The 20,719-nt window shown below is 39.0% G+C and overlaps 1 protein-coding gene across 1 annotated transcript in view; it reads right to left on the bottom strand.

The window, feature by feature from the left end:
• Positions 1 to 20,719, bottom strand: part of megf11 (multiple EGF-like-domains 11) — a 208,907-nt gene that overhangs the window by 82,360 nt on the left and 105,828 nt on the right. Inside the window, exon 7 of the mRNA XM_088340142.1 lies at positions 17 to 263. Within this exon, the coding sequence (XP_088196268.1) occupies positions 17 to 263 (247 nt within the window). The remainder of the gene's footprint in view (positions 1 to 16; positions 264 to 20,719) is intronic.

Below are 20,719 nucleotides of genomic sequence, written 5' to 3'. Positions count from 1 at the left end.
ACTGATTGCTACTCACAAGGCGCCAGTGTAGCCCGGGGCGCACAAGCATTCTCCGGTCTCGTGTTGGCAGGTGGCCCCATTGAGACACTGGCACGGCAGTTGGCAAGCTTTACCGTAGTAACCCGGCTCGCAGAGCTCCTCGCAGCGCCATCCTTGGTAGCCGTCAGTGCAGACACAAGCCCCCGTGATGGGGTTGCACTTGGCTTCGTTTTGGCACTGGCAGCGACTGTTGCAATGAGGTCCCCAGAAGTCACTGTCGCATCCTGCACGAAAACAGAAGCCATGAATGAGTCGTTAAAAAAAATAAAAATAGAAATATGTTCTATTATGGACTATTCATGGTTCGTACAACTTTTTCGTGACCAAATCCATGAACTTTATAATGACTTCAAGAGCCAATTTTTTGTTTTTTCCTGTATTAAAAGAAGAAATCCAGTGTGACTCATGTATTTTGCAGACACACCAATACATCTGTGATTTTTAATCTTGTGGGTGCTTTTATCAAGATGAAGAAAATCATGAATTTATTTCACATATCATTAACTACACCGCTTATCCTCAGTAGGGTCGCGGGGGTGCTGGAGCCCATCCCAGCAATCACCGGGCAGTGGGCAGGGGACACCCTGAACTGGTTGCCAGCCAATCGCAGGGCACACGGGGACAGACAACTCACTCGCTCATTCACACCTAGGGACAATTTGGACCGGCCAATTCACCTGAAATGCATGTTTTTGGAATGTGGGAGGAAACCGGAGTTCCCGGAGGAAACTCACGCAAGCACGGGGAGAACATACAAACTCCGCACAGGAAGTCTGGAGCTGGATTTGAACCCAAACAGGAGGTTCCCAAGACATGAACTGTGCCGCACATGCGCTAACCACTGCGCCGCCGTGCTGCCATGAATGTATTTGAGTATCTTAATAATACATGAGTTAAGTGTTTTGGGGAAAAATCTCTACCCATATAGGTTCTGGGTAAATGTGTTGTTACGGTGCATTATTCTTTGTCATTGCATTATTAATATTGTTATTACCATTATTGTTATTCTTATGACCAAATAGGCCAGTTTTTCTGAGCACTAAATTGTAATTATTATTTGTTTTGCCTATTCATTATGATAGTCTTTTAAGTTTTCTCTCTTCAAACTCTTTGTACATGTTTTACCTTGGAGTGCCATGTCTTGTTGCATACAGTGTTTCACATCGTTGATATCCATGAGAATAAAGACATTCCAATTTCTGGGTTTCAAATGTTTAAAATAAATGTAATAAATAGCTCACGATTTTAGTTGTTTTGCATTGGCGCATAATAAATGTCCATAACTGATAAGTAATTCTTGCACTAATACACGTTTTATAATAATAATAATAATTTCCTTTGTATTGTCATTCTTTGTAACAATGTACACAGAACGAAATGTCGATACACCTGACCCGTTGTAGCGAGTCGGTGCAGCCGCAGCCAGAGGGCGCCGCCATTATACCAATTAGGTATGTGTCGGTCGAGGCGCGAACCAGCGACCTCCCAGTCTCAAAGCCGGCACACTACCATCTAGGCTACTGAGATAGCGCCCTGTTTAGGCACCCTGGTAGGGGGCGATGATGCACCAAAGGTCAATGGCGTACAAACTAATGCCAGCGGCAGTTAATCAATAGGAAAGAAGAAGTGCAATGTCAAAGCGAAGCCACCAAAGAGCAGTGTCATTTTTAAGCAGACTTGCTTAAAAACATTGCAAATATTTCTAGCTTTTAAAAGCACTTCACCCAAAATTCAAGCACTTTTCTGTCCTCGAAAAAACAAACTTTAAAATTCAAGCATTTTCAAAGATTTCAAGCACCCGTAAGAACCCTGTCAATTACTAGTGATGAAACAGTAGACCTGAATAGTGTGCAATCTAAAACAAAACATTAACTTTTGATGCGGATTAATTATTACTAGGTAAATGGGCAGCCTACCTATCAACTTTTTCCCGTATACGTTTTTTGATCATTTGAAATCGCGTATGCCCCAAGACTATTTTTGTGTGGGGAAGAAAAACTCTGTTAGATCGATCTCGTCTTGCCCATTTTGTTTCTAATCTTGATTGTCTCAATCACTGACTGCAGACAAGAATCATCATAGATTGCTAATATTGGCACGCTATCAATCCAAATTATTTTTCATCATACATATTTAAATTCAATATGCATTTGGGCAAGATCACATTCCATTGATTAAATAATTTACAAACTTCTGCTCTGCCTTCCTCACTCTAACGGCGACAATGGGAGAGTTTTTAATCATGTGAAGAAAGTACATAAAGTATAGGAAGACCATGGGAACTGATACTCAGACATCTCTGTAATTGTGAAAGATTCTAAACCAGTGGAGTCAAACAGGCGGCCCGCGGGCCAGATCAGGCCTGCTGAGTTATTGAATGCGGCCCGCGAGACAACGCTGAGGGAAGCGCCAGAGAAAAACGAGCTGCAGTTTGAAATATGTCCACTCGATGTGGCAAAAGCCAGGTGATTCTCACAAAGACGATGTAGTTGTATTTCTCTCTCTCTCTCTCTCTCTCTCTCTCTCTCTCTCTCTCTTTCTCTCTCTCTCTCTCTCTCTCTCTCTCTCTCTTTCTTTCTTTATTCCTATTTGTCTCTTTCTCTCTCTGTGTCTCCTCTTCTCCCTTTCTCCCTTTCTCTCTTTCTCCCCTTCTCTTTTCTCTCCGCTCTTTCTCTCTTTCTATTTTTCTGTGGATCTCTTTCTTTCACATCTCTTACTATTTCTCTTTTGTTTCTCATATTCTCTCTTTCTTTCTCCCTTTCTCTCTTTCTTTGTCCCAGCCTCTCTATTTTTCTCTCCCTCTCTTCCTTTTATTTTTTTCTTTCTCTTTTTCTTTCTCTCTAATCTACTAGTCCGGCCCCCGAGAGAACATTTGTTCTATCGTGCGGCCCCCAGAGTTAAAATGAATTTTGATTTTTTTTGCTGGACAGATATTTTTACCATCTATATTTTATGTATTTTTGATTGTACCTTTAAAAAAGAATACTTAAAATTGCCCACTTGAGCCGCGTGAGAATACCACCCTTCTACAACTGAATCAAGGTAACAATGTAGGTGACATAAGATTGCCTGAATTGTTATAAATACTTACTAAAACTGGACTGCATTGCTCACTATTTACACAACAATGTTGTTCCATAATTGTTAATAAAAAAATGCCTGCTGATTTTTAGAAAATTGAGGCAACATTCATATCCTGCAAGCAGTTTACAACTGCAATCTTGAATTTGATTCAACTTGTGACTAAGATTTCATAGACAAAATACTGCTTCCAACTTCAAATTTACCAGAAAAATATTAATTTCCCTGTGAGTGATGACCCAAGCTGTTTTACAAACACAATTGTCCTGTATTCAGGAACAATATGATAATCCTTATAATAAATTGTAAAGGGATGCACTTTGTCCTGTACAGAGAGAATAAAAAATGGTTACTAAAAAGTGATTAGAACAAACAAAAAAACTGAACTTTTACATGACAATTCACTGCTGCAATTCAATGACTTTTCTGCTCAATGACAATTGAGCCGATCATGCAAGAGAATGACGGAACAGAGTCCTCCTTTTTAAATATTAAGAATACAAAAAAAAATACTTGTGATCATTTAGTGCTAAATGTAAAACTAAAAACACAAGAAAAAGAAAATAGATATAGCAACTTCACTGTATATCTCATCTCATCTCTCATCTCATCAGCTACACCGCTTATCCTCATTAGGGTTGCGGGGGTGCTGGAGCCCATCCCAGCAATCATCGGGCAGTGAGCAGGGGACACCCTGAACTGGTTGCCAGCCAATCGCAGGGCACACGGGGACAGACAACTCACTCGCTCATTCACACCTAGGGACAATTTGGACCGGCCAATTCACCTGAAATGCATGTTTTTGGAATGTGGGAGGAAACCGGAGTGCCCGGAGGAAACCCACGCAAGCACGGGGAGAACATACAAACTCCGCACAGGAAGTCTGGAGCTGGATTTGAACCCAAGCAGGAGGTTCCCAAGACATGAACTGTGCCGCACATGCGCTAACCACTGCGCCGCCGTGCTGCCTTCACTGTATATCTATATATAAAATATAATTAGCATGTTCATTGAATTGTTATTCTTTCAAACATCGAATATTTAGGAAAAACAAACCCACAGGTGAAATAACACCACTAAAATAAACAAAATCTTCCTCAAATGTGAAAACATTTGTTTACTGTCTTTATTAATGTACAACGCGCACTTAAGTATAACAGGCACACCTAATTTATTATTAAAAATCGTTGTAAAATTTTCATTCAATTATTATAAGCTTAAACTAAGCATTGTAAGTGACTCATGTTGTTGAATATTGACAACCTAATCTGTGAACACAACAAAATACAACATAACGTTAGCAATGTATTTATTTAATGTCCGACAGAGTCTGATTCTTCATCAGATAGACCACAGGTGTCAAACAGGCGGCCCGCGGGCCAGATCAGGCCCGCTAAGGGATTGAATCCGGCCCGTGAGAAAACACTCAGAGAAGCGCAAGAAAAACGAGCTGTCAACTTGATGTTGCCAAAGCCAAGTGCCTCGAACAAAGGGACTGTACTTGTATTTATTTCTTTCTCTCTCTCTCTCTCTTCCTCCCTTTTTCCCTCACTCTTTCTCTCTCTCTTTCTCTCTCTCTGTCTCTCTTTTTCTCTTTCTTTGTTCCTCTTGCTCTTTTTCTGTCTTTTTACTCTTTTTACCTTCTTTTGCTCTCTTCCTTTTTTCCTTTTTTTTCTCTCCCTCTTCCATTTTCCTTCTGTCATTCTTTCCTTCTCCTTTCTGTACTTCTCTCTTTTGCTCTATTTCTCTTTTTTCCCCTCTCTTTCTATTTCTCTTTTTATCTCTTGTATTTCATGCTTTCTCTCTCTCTCTCCCTCTCCCTCTTGCGCTTTTTTCTCTCTTTCTTTGTCCTACCATCTATACTTCTCTCTCCCTCTCTTTCTCTTATTTCTTTCTCTTTTCTTCTTTCTCTCTAATCTACCCTTCCGGCCCCCGAGATAATGTTAGTTCCAACGTGTGGCCCCCAAGTTAAAATGAGTTTGACACCCCTGAGATAGACCAAAGAGTTGTTTCCCTTTTCAAGGTTTCTTATTTAACTCATGCTGAGGTTTTGAGTGTTTCCTTGCTTGGATGTCAGTGTTGGATCAGGGGATGGTGTAATTGTAACCTGTCGAGTCATTTGAGACATTTTGCGATTAAGGGCAATACAAATAATGTTTTTTTTTAAGTTTATTCATATCTTTCAGAACAACTTTTTGTTTTCTCATTCTCTAAAAATCGTTTCTGGTACTTTAAAAACAGTGTTGAGTTTAAATCTAATGCCTTTTCATATGTCATACCACTGGTGGTTAGGATTTGCAGCTCTCACTGCCATGACCCTGGTTCAATTCCTGTGGCATCTAATGTGACTGTGACTGTGGTCAGTGGTAATTTTTAACTGATCAATCATTGCACAAAATAAAACCTCGTGTATAACGCGCACCCAAACTTTAAGATCTTTTTTATAATTTATTTTTGCATAATTCACCAATAAATACAGTAAATACACTTCAATTATAACGATCTTTATTTCTCTTAATGCTCTTTCAAATGATATTCTTGGTTTAGGGAAAAAATAATGATCTGCAAAGTCTGTGGAAAATGCTTTATTTTTGTTGGATCAAAACTTAATGATGAACGTCAGATGTTTAACTTTTGCGAAAAATACATCCATGAAATGTCAGGAGTTAGTTTTTAAACTAGACTAATTGGATTTCATGAAAATGATTTCGCAAACAATACCCAAACGAGACCACTTTCATGTCCCCTAATCGCACTCTTGGCGCCCGCAACTACATTGTTATATTGACGCTCTTAAAAATTGCCATTCACGGGGGCTCGAGTAAATAGCCTGATGACATGACCAAGTGGGGCCCGAGGGAACCGTGTAAAACAAGCACGTTCGCACAACACGCAACTGACAGGTGTGTTTAGAGGCACTCAATAATCCTACAAACTGCAAGCAAAGAGCTAATCCTTCAATGGTAAATAAACAGCCATTTTTTATGTAAAGAGCAATTGGCCCAGAGCGCAGGTTTCTGGATACCTCGCAAACTTAATCATTCTTGAGAGAGTAGAGTGCTAATTTAAGTGATTGCTATGGCCTGATGTATCTCTATCAACACACAAGTGCAGCCCATCAACACTCTGAGGTCTTTTCGCTAAAGCCCGTTGGGTGAATATTCCGCTATTGATCGTCTATTGTCCACTTTGCTCAAGGTGTGATCAGCCGACCTGGAAGCTCAATGAAACCTATTTTGCCGTAGCCAGCCAAGTCTTGTTTTTTTTTTTCTGGGAAAACAGCAGGAAAATGATCATTTTCTCCATGACACAGGCAGGTATGCCCAGAGGGTGGTCCGCAAACTCGCCACTCAGCAATGAAGCATTGCTCGTGGGTTGCATTGATACATGAATATAACTCTGCTTCATGAGCCATATAGGGTTCTCTAGATTTGCCATAGCTTGCTATAATTCAAGGCATTAAGGTCATAGTTGCATGCCTTGTTTGATTGCACGCTTTGTTCAATTGATTTCGGTGTGTTCTGTAAAAAGCGTGTAAAATACTAGGAATGTAAAATACTAGGATAGGGATGTAAATTCCATCGTTATCAGCAGATACTGCAGAGCAAAGAGAAAAACCTGATCAGGATTTGGCTGAAGTAGTTTATTCCTAAAAATTGTTTAAGTTGTTCTTTTACAGTTGCAGGTGCATCGAAAAATAACAAAGTCAAATCTTCCTGAAATATATAAAGCACGGTGGGAAAACCTTTTGAGTTGCGGGCTGCATTGGGTTGGAAAAATGTGGCTAAGGGACAATCCTAAAGACCCATTAAATTTGTTCTCAATTATGAATAAATATACATGCAGACATCAACATGTATTATTAATCTTATATTTGTTTGTAATAAGATTAGTCTCATTAAATGAGTTTGATATCACTCCCAATTAAAGCAAATTAATATAGGTTTTCAAACACAAAATTTGATATTAACTTTTGTAATATAATATTTGTATTTATTTGTGTTTTTGTAGTATTTCTGTGGTAAGAATTTTGCAGTATTTTTGGAATATTTTTTTAGTGTTACTGTGGTATTTTGTAATATTTCCGTGGTGATATTTTTGGATTATTTCTGTAGTAGAATTTCTCTATTATAGTATTTCTGTCGACGTATTTGTGTAGTAATTCTCTAGAAGTATCGTTGTAAGATTTATGTAGTATTTTTGTAGTGGTATTTATGTATTTACTATTACTGTAGTGGTATTATTTAGTATTTCTGTTGTAATTTTGGAGTATTTTTGTAGTATTTCTGTAGTTGTCTTTTGGAGTATATCTGTGTTAGCATTTCTTATTTTTGTAGAGTTATTGTAGTATTTTAGTAGTAGTATTTATCTGGTAGTGTTTCTGTATCATAGTATTACTGTAGTACTATTTTTGTTGTATTTTTGTTGTATTTTGTTTTCTTTTCAGAATGAAAGCAAATGTATATGTAATGTATATTGGGTCCCTGTTTCCAAGCTCAAAATGTGATAGTTTTGTAGAACATTTGCAGTATTTCTGTAGTCCTATTTTTAGTAGACACACGAGGAGGCAATAAGGACAAACCCGGACAAAAATTTGTAGCACTTTATTTACTATGATATCCATACATTGTCATAATCCTACAGTCTTTTGTTTAGTGGGTCGGATTGAAAAGCCTGCCGGGCCACATGTGGCCCGCGGGCTGTAGTTTGCCCACCCTAACATGTTTACATAGGTAAACTCAATAGAATGTGTGCCTAAAGACAAAATAGAGCGCTATCCAATCAAATCGTACTCGAACCAAGTCGAATCTTTCCTCTTTCCAATAAAATCTTCCTTGAATTAGCCCGCATCCAAAAGATCAGATTGAATTACCATTTGTGGAGAGATTAGCTTCCCCGGAGTCATGCAAATTCGCATATCTTCATTAAAAGTCGACTCCACGGGTATCTTGCTTAATTTCAACCTGGAAGGCCTAGATTTGGTTCAATTCAATCGGATTATTTTTTAGATTCCACGGAACTGTTGACCTGGCTCAGGTGTTAATGGTGTGGATTAGTGAGTTTGATGTTGTATTTTTACTGTTTGAACTGTGGTCTTAATATTCTCGTGAAAATTTAAATTATTATTTAGAGCTGATTAGCGGGATTCTAATCCAGTGTTCCCTGAAATAGCTCGCACCCCACCTTTTAAAGATTGGACTGAATTAGCAATTCTGGAAATGTTGACATCCCTGGAATAGTACAATTTCACATATCTTCATTAAAAGTCTATTCCACCAGTATCACACTTAACTTCCAACTGGAAGGACTTGATTTGGTTTAATTCAGTTAGATTATTTCTTAGATTTGACTGGGTAGGACCTGGCTCATGTGTAGAGAGTGTGCTTTTTTTTTATTTTTTACTATTGGAACTGTAATCGGAGCATTCTGAAATTCAGTTTTTCAATCGTGGTCACGGTGGCTCAGAAGGGAATTTATTATGTTAAAACATTATTAATTTGGGTTCCTTTTTTTATTGTACAATATCCATGTTTTCTTTTTTCGGGGGAAAAAAACACCTTAAAATTAGAGGAAAAATATCTGCCGATGGAACCCACATTCTTAAAGTAAAATGTTGTGCAATATTTTTACCTTTTCTTTTTTTTTTGGGAGTGCAATCCTTACAGGCTTAATAAACAAAATTATTCAATATCCTGTACCACATTGTGAGCAAAAAATTGCTGTACAGTGGAACCTCGGTTTTCGAACGCCTCTCAGTTCGAACAAATCGGAGTTCGACCAAAAATTTCGAGAAATTCTTGCTTCGCTGTTCGGTCAAAAAATCGGAGTTTGAACGCCGGTACGCTAGGGTGGGATGCTGAGCGACGTACGGGTGTAGATCGTGTAGATTGCCCCCACCCCTCGTGACCAACTGTTATCACGTGCGCACTTGCTTCTTTTTGTTTTCGCTTTTAATATAGGTGTTGGAGGTGTTTTAGCCCTAAATTATGCCTCAGAAGAAGGTCGGTGCAAGCAGCAAAGTTGCTACAGGTGAAAAAAGATAAGTTGTTTTGCACAACTCTTGCCTTTAAGAAAGAAATAATAGCTAAATATGAAAGAGGTGTGCGAGTTTCCGATCTTGCTAGGGAATACAGCATGGCTAAATCTACGATCAGTACGATAGTAGGATGACTTTAATGACACTGTCATGAGTCACTTTAGAAAAGTGCTAAAAAGAAGGCAGAAGCAAGTGTCATTAGATCGGTATTTTAAGAGAAAAGAACATCCTTCCAAACAATAATTTTCCTTCCTCCTCCATCCCTCTCCCCACTGTCCACCTGCGCCTTCTGCTGACCACCACAAAGGTAAGAAATCCTATTCATAATTCTTTTCTTTATCCTTTTTTTTTATTTTCACACGTTCATGTTAGCGTAATCTTTCGTACGGAAGATTACGATAACGCGAACGTACGATTAGCCTGGGTTAGCTTTATTTACATTAAACATTCAAGTTAAACATTCAGGGTGTTGGAACGGAGCCCAACATTCAGGGTGTTGTAACGGAGCCCCCTTTTCAATGAGCCGCTCACCACTTTTTGTGGAGACCCGGGTGCTAAATGAAGTGTAAACGACCTGATTTTTTTATTTTTACATGTTCATGTTAGCGTAATCTTTCGTACGGAAGATTACGCTAACGCGAACGTACGATGAGCCTGGGTCAGCTTCATGTTTACGTAAACATTCATGGTAAACATTCAGGGTGTTGGAACGGATTAAACGATTTACATTACTTTTAATGGAAAAAACGATTTCGGTGATTGAACAAATCGGTTTTCGAACAGGGTTCTGGAACGGATTATGGTCGAGAACCGAGGTTCCACTGTATTTTAAAAAAAATAGTCATCTGCTGCCACCTACTGATATGGATGATGTATTAGTCAACTTGGTAATAACTGGAAGAAAGCAAAGATACTGCATTATGGCATGCTTTTTTGCAAAGATAGAATTGGGCAATTTCCTGCTTTCCTGCACACTAGACTATGTTTTATAAGACATTTATAGTTGAAAAACAAAGAATTACAGCATACTGAAACTGTAATAGACAAGTACAGTAACAACATATATTAATTTGTGTATAACGCGCAGTTTTTAATACCTAAAAATAACCTCAAGTTTGGATGCGCGTTATACATGAAGTTTTGCGGTAATACCGTTGTGCAATGATTGATCAGTTAAAACATATCGCTGACCACAATCACAAAACATTGGATGCAACGGGAATCAAACCCAGGTCAAGCCAATCAGAGCGCTGAATCCTAACCACTGGGCAACCAGTGATATAGATATCAGATAAAAAGGCTTTAGATATATGTCATCATCATACTATTTTTACTCTGTGCTAAAAACGTTGGAGAACGGGGAAAACAGAAAGACATCCTGAAAGATATAAATAAGTGCAAAAAAACCATGACGAGGGAACAACTCTCTGGTGTATCTGATGATGAATCAGACTTTGAAAGACCTGAAATAAATAGCTTGTAAATAAATGTAAATTAATTATTTCCATTATGGTCACACATGTTCAATAACGTTTGTCACTTATAATGTTTAGTTTGAGCTGGGAAGAAGTAAAAAGAAATTTTGGACCAATTTTTAATAAAAAATTAGGGGGTGCATCATCATACAAGATTCAGGGTTCGTACAGATTTTCACGACCTAATTCAAGCACTTTTTAAGGAATTTCAAACTTAATTTTCCAATTTATTCGGTACCATTGATAGAAAGAATTTGGTGTGTATATTTGTGCGGAGCCACCAATTTATCTGGGATTTATTCATACGATTTTAATCTTGGGTGTGTATTTTTTAAGGTATATGATTTTTAGATCTTGAGTAAATTGTGAATATATTTGTTTTTGAGAAAAATCTCTCCCCAAATGAGTGTTGTGTAAAAATGACTTCAGTTCTTCCCATTAAAATTTCTATCTATCCATATATCTACCTTGGTCATATCCCTCAAGAGGGGGGACCGACAGCAAGACAAACACATACAATGACAAAGAAAATAAAAGGGAAAATAAATAACAAAAAAACACACACAAACATGTTTGGACTATGGCCAACCCAATTGCCCAAACACCCAAACAAGTTAGGCACCTCGGCACCTAAGTTGGTCATGCTTTCGTCCCTCTAGATGAAACTGGACACAAGAAAGCGGCCATGTCACTCGGGTCAGGGTGACACAACACACTCTTAAGTTCAACAGCAGGGCCCGACAGCTTTCACTGGTTTACCCCTACCGCATCATACGGGTGCCCAACCCATCCTTAAGAACGCGCCCACAATCCCACTATCCTTTCACAACACCTCTCCACTCCTTCCTATCACCAACAAGAGCTCTAGCTTCCATTATATTTAGACCTCTTTCCTGCAGTGCACTCATGACACCATCCATCCACGTCAATCGCGGCCCTCCTCTTGGTCTCTTTCCATTGACTTCTGCTCTTTAGATCCTCTTCAACATTCGCTCCTCATCCATCCTCTCCATGTTTCCAAACCAACCGAGTTCTCTTCATCAACATGTTTGCTCAGTTCCACGACTACTCCAGTTCTGTCTCTCACAATTTCATTTCTCAATCTATCCAATCTTGTCACTCCTAACATACTCCTCAAACACTTCATCTCAAAAACATTAAATTTCCTTCTTAAATCTGCGTTCAGGCTCCAAGTCTCTGCACCATGCAACACACTCTCATACCCTCTTAACATCCATACTCATATTCTTGTTGCTCATCACTCTCCTCAGAGCACCCAAAACCTTGCTTTCTTGATTCACTCCGTGTAATACCTCGCACTCCATTCCACTAACTGCAGCCACATCACAACCCAAGTACCTAAAGCTTTCAACTTCTTCCAGCACCTGTCCATGCAACCTGATTTCTAACGTCATGCCCACTCCATCACGTGAAAACTTTATCACCTTACTCTTCCCAACATTGATACATAACTTACGCCTATCACATACTCTTCCAAACTCCTTTACCAACCTTCTCAAAGTTTCCTCAGAATCAGCCATATGCGCTGTGTCATCTGCAAACAACAACTGACTTACCTGCCACACTGTTCCACTGTTGTCCATCATCTCTACACCTCTGCCAAATACTCTTGCATTCGGCTCTCTCACCACGCCATCCATGTACCCATTAAACAGCCTTGGTGACATCACACACCCCTGTCTCACACCAGTCAACACAGGGAACCTCTCACTGGTCTCACTCCCCACTCTTACACATGCTCTTCAATGCTTCCAACAACTTTCCATCAACTCCATACATTACCATCCCTTGCCACAACGCCTCTCTATCAACTCTGTCATACGCCTTTTCCAAGTCCATGAAAGCCAAATAAACATCCTTACCTTTTGCAAAATATTTCTCACACACCTGTCGTACTGCAAATACCTGATCCACACATCCTCTTCCTTAGAATTTACCACTGGAAAATGTTACTTTAATTTTTGCGTAGTCTATAATTGATACGAAATACTTGCACTAATACACGTTTCATATTACTCTGTTTTGGCGTAGCTTGCACCTGTCCACTTGGATGTAACCCATAAGTGGCGATGATGTTTCATACAACAATTCCATAAAAACTCATGCCAGCTGTTGTTAATCACGATGGAGGAATAAATGCAATGGCAAACCAAACACACCAGAGAGCAATGTTAGCGTCATTTTTAAGCAGACTTGAGAAACATGACAACAATGTCAAGCATTTACAAGCACTTACAAGCAACCCAAATGTATGCACTTTTCAATTCTTGAAAAAAGCAACATTTAAATTCAAGCATTTTCACAGATTTCAAGCACCCTTAAAGAGTGCTCATTATGCACTAATGATATATAACAATATGCATGGTTGAATTCTCTGTTGTTTCACGCCTGTTTATTACTAACAAACTACGCATATTGAAGTACCGCAAATATTCATCACTTCACGTCTCACAGATTTTGTATTGAGCATGCTCTCCTTATGAGTTCAATCAGTGCAAGCCTTCAGAGTTGTAAACCGTCAGTGGTTTGTAAACGTGGTGTACTCAGAGCAAAGCCCATTATCCAACTTGGCCTCTCACTTGTCTCGCATTGACAGCAGTTAACCAGCATTTAGCAGTCGGAGCTGATATGCGGCAAGCAAACACAGAAGGACACGGGCGTGAGGACATCAGTTTCTGGGGAGCACAGTGGAATTGAGTGACATGACGATCCGCCCCCGGTGAATTGTTCCGAGCCGACAACAAGTCTTATGGTGCATCTGAAACCAACGTGTCTCACTATCAGACCTATTAAGGACAGTGACCCGGTCAGGATAGCTAACAAGCAGACGCTTAAGCGAGCCGCCTAGGACTCTCAGAGCTTATATTGTGTAAGCGTAAGGATGCGGATAACCTCACATACAGGGGAAAAACACTGTCCCAAGGTGCTGGGTATAATCTCGTTGGCTGGAACAAAAGAGATTGCATTGAGGGAAAGGATCCAACGGTAAACTTTTGAAAGTGACGTCCAAAGCGCGGGCTGAGAAAGCCAAGACGCCGGTGCCGAGCTTTGAAGCGTGCTCAAGAGTCAGTGTGGTGAGTGACCGGCTGTGGTGGGATTAGGAACAAGCAACTTCCAGTTGCTGACTTAGCTAACAGGTTCTCCTCAGCTAGGTCCCCTGAGCACACACTGATTGGAATCCCATAATAAGAGGCCTAGAAAGTCAAAGTAAGGTAAAAAAGCTAAAGTTAATATAGACGAGTCACTCTTTATAAACTGTTTTTTTTGAGAAAGTTGTCTATTTTTTACAAATGTACCTTGACAACTATTTACAAAGGTTTTCAGGGCAAGAAGCAAACCATCCATATACACAATACAAAAAATCTCATAAAGTCGAGTGAAGGCCCCCAGTCTTATTAACAACTAGTTAAGGCGTGGCTACCTGATAAAAGTGACGCCTTCAAAATAAGAGACTCTTAGTATGATCTATTGTTACGTCACTTTTTGTGTGCAATATGTACAATGTTCAGATGTAATCAGGGTTGGGTATAGTTACTTTAACTTGATTACTTTCAATTACTTTTGGATTACTCCAATACCAAATATGCTAATAAAAGACAAAAGAAACTAAATATGAATATGTAATGTAGGGGCCGTTGCAAAATAAATTACAACGGATAGATGCAGATGGGGACGGGTACGTTTTGTTTAAGTCGCACATCTACCATATCAAGCCATTAAAGCCACCATAGTCCCAAGTATAATAATAATAATAATAATAATAATAATAATACAACATTGTATTTCGAAGCGCCTTTCAGGACACCCAAGGTTGCTGTACATGGGAGTAGGACAATAAACGAAGAGTAAAACGAGCAAGTAATAAATAGCCAATAAAACACATTATAGTTAAAAGAGGCATTGTGTGACGCATATGGTCAAGAATAGGCAAGTCTGAAGAGGTGAGTTTTGAGTCTAGATTTGAAGGTGGACAGGGTCGCAGAATTTTGGAGGTCAGGCGGCAATGAATTCCAGAGCTGGGGGGGTATAATGAGATAGAGGGGGAAGATGATCTCAATAACTGCCTCATACTTGATGTCAATTGATTAATTACATTTTTATACATATATGAGATTTCCTACAGTGTATGCTGCCAAAGAGCTCACCTCAAGTATTTTGTTGGATTTAGTTTTGAGTGAGGTTCTTGCATTCAGTCAATCAGATAAAAGTTCATTATAAATCTAGAACTAAAAAACAGGTACATCTTCAATAAACAAACCCCAAAGAAGTAGTTTGAGCACAGTGTTGTCCCTCTACTATTGCGTTTTCATTTACATTCCCAAGATAATCGATCTTTATTAATGTTGTAATTTAAATAAGCCATTTCATGGCCAAATAAACAGTTGTGAAACTTAAGTTACTTTCTTTGTCAGGAAATGTTAAAATCATGTTACCTAAGTTTTGTTGAAAAGCATGATTAATTCTAGAGCTCGACTGAACTTTCCCTTGCCTTACTAATAATTTATTTCCCCTTTTTTTGGCTACAGTATGTGGTCTAGCCAACAGTTCAAAAACCGAATGTTTGTCCTTTTGACAGGGAGTGGAGATAATGTTACTTGAATATTGTCAAGCATACCAGAACTGTATTTGCCTGTTGTGAAATGAAATGATCTGCATTTATATTGCGCTTTTCAAGTCAATGACTTCCCAAAGCGCTTTACATTGTGCATTTCCCAATAGCGGCCGTGATCTGTGCAGCCATGTAAGGAGCTAACCTGCTTAATGGGGGTATTGGGGGGTTCAGTGTCTTACCCAAGGACACTTCGACATGTAACACGGACAAGCCGGGATTCGAACTGGGATCCCTTAATCCTAAAACGATCGCTCTACCTCCTGAGCTACTGCCGCCCCTGTTGTGAGTGAACATGAAAACAATCCATAGCCGATGATTGGGAAAAGTCAGACGAGTTTTTCTTGTCCAACTGACATTTTTTCCCCAAAACACTATTAACTGACAGAACCCCATGAGGTGTGAAATTAAACAATATGGGAACTGTTTTTGTGAGCAAGCGTCTTGCACCTCAAGAGTAGGGCTTTACTTCAAACACATCCCTCAAAACCTAGACTCAATTCCATAAACAACAACTGCCCTTTAGAGACATGAAGTGAACGTTAGTATATTTTTTCCCGAGTTTGGACATTGCTTTTAAAATAAAATGAAGCAGTTGGGCACAGTGTGCATTTTTTAAGTCCCTACCAGCTTCTGTGAAGTCGATTTTTGATGTTTGTTGCCGTCAACAGGACTCAATGTTTTAATATTTAGCCTACTAACCATCTTCTAAAAAAGACACAACCTGAGGTACAGATACCGTATGATAGTTATTGCGATTTTAGTCTTTGAATGTTATTTGGACACTTGGGTTCAACATTGTGAAACATAAATCAAATGTGTCCCTTGTTTGAAGAATTGGCTTGACACCTAATCGCTGTTATTAAAGAGCATTATTGACAGTTGAGAAACTCAAGTGCTTTGTATGGCTCATTTACAGTGCACCTCAAACGTCTTCGATCACTGTTGGAGAGACCATACCTAATTATTTCTGTCCTTTGTCAAATGCACTGGGAAAAGCGAGAAAACAGCAGTAGTGGTTTTATCATTGTTTGCTTGATATGGATTATACTTTTGAAGCAGTAAAACATACTGTATGTCAGTCATTTCTTAGCACGACAAAGTAACAAACTATCATCTCAAACAAAAATCTAAAAACAAATACTAAGTTATACAAGATACAAAAACAAATCCTATCTTTGTCCTTAAAACAAAACCTGGTGGAGGGTGGAATCTTTGTAGCTCTAAAAAATAAACCCTTAAAAGCATTTCCTAAACTTACCTAAGATTTTAAACTTTACCTAAGATGGTTTGGACACATAGAAAGGATGGATGAGGAGCGAATGTTGAAGAGGATCTACAGAGCAGAAGTAAATGGAAGGAGATCAAGAGGAAGGCCGCTTTCTCGTTTCCAATTTTATCTGGAGGGACGAAAGCATGACCAACTTGGGTGCCGAGGTGCCTAACTTGTTTGGGTGTTTGGGCATTTGGGTTGGCCATGGTCCAAAAAATTGTGTGTGTGTTTTTTGCTATTTTTTCCCCTTTTTTAATTTTCTTTGGCTGTGTTTGTCTTGCTGTCGGTCACCCCTCTTGAGGGATATGACCAAGGTAGATAGATAGATAGATAGATAGACCTAAGAATTAATAATTGATTGGTTACCAATCCATAGTTTTTATATGTTCAAAAAACAATTAATTGCATGTACCCAAATTTGCATTTGCATGTTTATGAGACCATGTGGAGAAACCTCAGCATATTTAAACTAAAGATTAGTGTCCAGAAACTGTCCCACTGGTCAATGGAAATGTCATGAGTTTCCCAAAATGGTAAACTGTGTCATTGGTTTGGGTTGGTGCCCACAGCTTTAACTTTGCTTACTTCCACTTTTCTCCATTTATTGATTAAGTATAAATTCTCCATGAGCACCGTGTTCCCCAGCGACGTCTCACACTCGTTTACAAATAGCCTATTTCTGTTGAAAATCTATTGAATTTTTTTAATCTATGTCACCCTGTTCAACAAAAGTAAAGGTCTCTACGGTAAGACAGAAACATTCTGCCTCAGTTCGCAGTTCGTGTAACAGCTTTGATCTCACAATATTGAAAACTACATTCTCTCGATGTTTCAACTTTTGGGGTGAGGTTACTAAGTCTTCCTTTTCCATTTTTTTTTTTTTAAATTGCCACACTGTTCTTTTCATATAAACGTAAACCAAATTATTCACTCCTACTATTTCAAGGTGTATTTTGTGTACTGAACTGCTATTCAAGGGGCGATAGGGGCAGATGAGCACACAATTGTACACATACATAACTAAATAGTTTAATTACTTATACTAACTCTTAGTGTGTTACAATATTTGCTGATTTCTCATAATATAATTTGAACGTGGCTTCCCACACTCAAATATTTACCATCCATCTTTTTTACAGGCAACACATACACAATTCTATTCTCAATTCAGCTGACACCGCATTATGCGCTCTTTCGACAGTGATCTATTTGTTACACGGCAGGGACGTCCACAAAGGTTTTCAAATGTTCATCCATTCATCATGACACAGGAAATAAATCATGCCCACTAATGAAATGAATATTCTACCCCACTGCTGCAACGGAGAAAGAGATGATGTTTTGGTAAAGTCATATATTTATCTCACTTAGTAACATTTGTGGCAGCAATTTTGTACAGGGCACACAATCTGCGTCGGCCTCATTTTACAAGTTGTAGTTATTAATTCATTTATAGGAAATCCAGACAAATATCAGTTTTACTTAACTACCGTGTTAAATAGCTTCTATCTGTGAGGAGAGAGTGAATTTGTGGTATGGGAATCCACAAAAAGAGCCGCAACTCCTGCAGTACTGTTTATACTCATTAGTTATGCAATGTTGATTTTAAAATAAAAACTAATAAATAACTAAAAACAGAAATATCAGAGTGGAGTATAAACTGCTCAACTAAATTTACATTAAAGGGCTAGCCCACCAACTTTGAAAAATGTAAACAAAAATATAAAGACATAAAACGGCTAAATTAAATTAGTGTTGGTAATTTTGCTCTTAGTAAGATATTAAAAAATGATTTACATACAGTATTCAAATTTATTTATTTACGATCAGTAGTTAAGTCATACGTGAGAAGTTTTCAAAGACAGTGAGGCATCCAATAATGTATACCGTAAATTCCGGACTATAAGCCGCTACTTTTTTCCCAAACTTTCAACCCTGCGGCTTATTCAGTGATGCGGCCAATTGATGCTCAAGTATGAAAGGGAAGAATTAGACTGCAACTTCTTAGCTTGTGCACAAATTAAATTAGCGTAGACATATCCTCATCATGCAAATTGCAAGAATAAGCACATGACGTAACTTTCAAGTTAAACGCAATCGAGCATTCCGATATAGAAGGAAACAGAGCTACCGCACATAATCTTAACTTTGCGAGCGTGGTGTTAGCGTGTTTTTGAATTAGGGAGCGTGGGACGTCGCCTATTTGACAAAGCCTCTTACCCATACTGAAGGAGGACGACTTTGATGACGTCTGTAATAAGGAGGAAGATACGGACGGTTTACCGTGCTTGTTACAAGTACGGTATGTTCTTTTAACAGAGCTGTTTACTGTGTTGAGAGCGTGTTGCTAGTAGCGTTTTGCTACCCTTCACAGGCACGGTTTGGGATGAAAGTTATAATTTTATTATTTAAGCTTTGAAAACTCTCCCGGTGTACCGTCTTTCTTTATAAATATGTGTAACCATGTATAATATGTATTTGCAACTGTATATTTTTGTAATGTATTTATTTTAGAAACTTATTCTGATATGTTTTGTACGAGCAAATGAGAAGGAAAGGGCGGGGCAAACGCGGGCTGACGGAAAGTGGAGTAAAGGTGAGGTGTTTGTGGACGCGGCCGACAATAGTGGATATATATTTTTCCCACCCTTACCTTTGGAAATATACACTTTTTTCCTTGGATTACTTTTAACGGGCACCCTGCAGGTCTGCATTAAATCTTAAGTACCGGTATCATTTTCCGTTCAATTTGCCGGCTGTGTTTTTTGGACTTTTTGGGCATGGGTTAATTTCGTGTTTGAATTGCGTTCTTTCAATGTGGGCGCATGCGGCTAATATACAGGTGCGACTTGTGTATGTACCTCCCGAAATGTGTTGGGTGCAGCTTATAATCAGGTGCGCTCTATAGTCCGGAATTTACGGAAAATATAAGTATAATGAAGTATTTTTTCATTGTAATCTGTTTTTTAGTGGTTTGGCTTTTACCATTTAAAGTACATTAGTTTAAGGACTTAAAAAACTCAAATTTGGCAGAAATTTGAAAGTGGGCCTTATAATACGTTGTGACTTACATAACGGAAAATGCAATGGATAATGTCACGACCGGTACAAGCAGGGAACCCAAATGCGTAACGTTTAACACAATGTTTTACTAAGGGATCGGGGAAATCAGGGCGAGAGGAAAAAGACAGCAATCTTGTGCTCGCTGGGCAGGAAGAGCGGGAAGCCCTCGCGAACAAAGCGTGGTCGGAGATCGGAACAAGTCAGGAAGCCGGAACAGGAGAACGGGGCTTGGATCAGAGATCGGAACAAGTCGGGTAGCCGGGACGAGCGGGAAGTCAGGGTTCGGGGATCGATACAGGAAACGGACTCGGGCAGGATATGGGTAGCCGGGACAGGTGAACGGAGCTTGGATCGGGGATCGATACAGGAAACAGGTCGGGATCAAAACGGGAGCCAGAGTCAAAAGTTATTGCCTTGCATGCGCTGAGGTTCGCAGACAGACTGACCAGGAGTGAATGAGAGTATTGAGTTTAAATAGAAGCGGAACCAATTAGGAAACGAGCAGCAGCTGGGGCCAAATGAGCGGGCACAGGTGAGGGCAATGGGCAAATCATGAGAGGATACAATTGGAAATGCATAGTTACAAAACGTATACAGTACAGTACAGCAATCATTGAGTGCCGTCTTGAGGTTAACATGTTAATTGTTGCCGAAAGGAAACAAAACTGAGGCAAATAATTTGGACAGCAGCTCAGTCACCAACTTTCGAATGCTCATTGCAAATTCTCTTCTGTTGTCGCTTTGGACTTGTTTGTAAGTATGAAACTGATTGTGAATACCAAAATATATTGTTGTTAAATGATACTGCATACGTTAACTGTTCTGCCAGTGAGAAACATATAGAGTGGTCTTCGAGTGCCCTCTTGTTGTTGACACGTTAATTATTTGTTAAATTTAGTGGTAAACCAGATGTCATAACGTTATTTTATGTTCCGTAAAATATATTACTTACTATTACTATTACAAATTATATTATGAGAAATATATTACTTTAATTTAAATGTATTTCTCATAAAACCTTACTCTTACGGTAGTTTTAATTGCATGCACCCGAAAGTCCAGTGCGCCTTAAAATCTATATGAAAAATGTATCACTAATGACTATTTTTTTGGGTGTGCAT

Source organism: Urocampus carinirostris, chromosome 7, assembly GCF_059441175.1.
Source record: "Urocampus carinirostris isolate Australia breed hairy pipefish chromosome 7, RoL_Ucar_1.0, whole genome shotgun sequence".
NCBI lineage: Eukaryota > Metazoa > Chordata > Actinopteri > Syngnathiformes > Syngnathidae > Urocampus > Urocampus carinirostris.
Note: the sequence above shows the minus strand (reverse complement) of the source record. Positions and strands in the feature narration are given on the sequence as shown.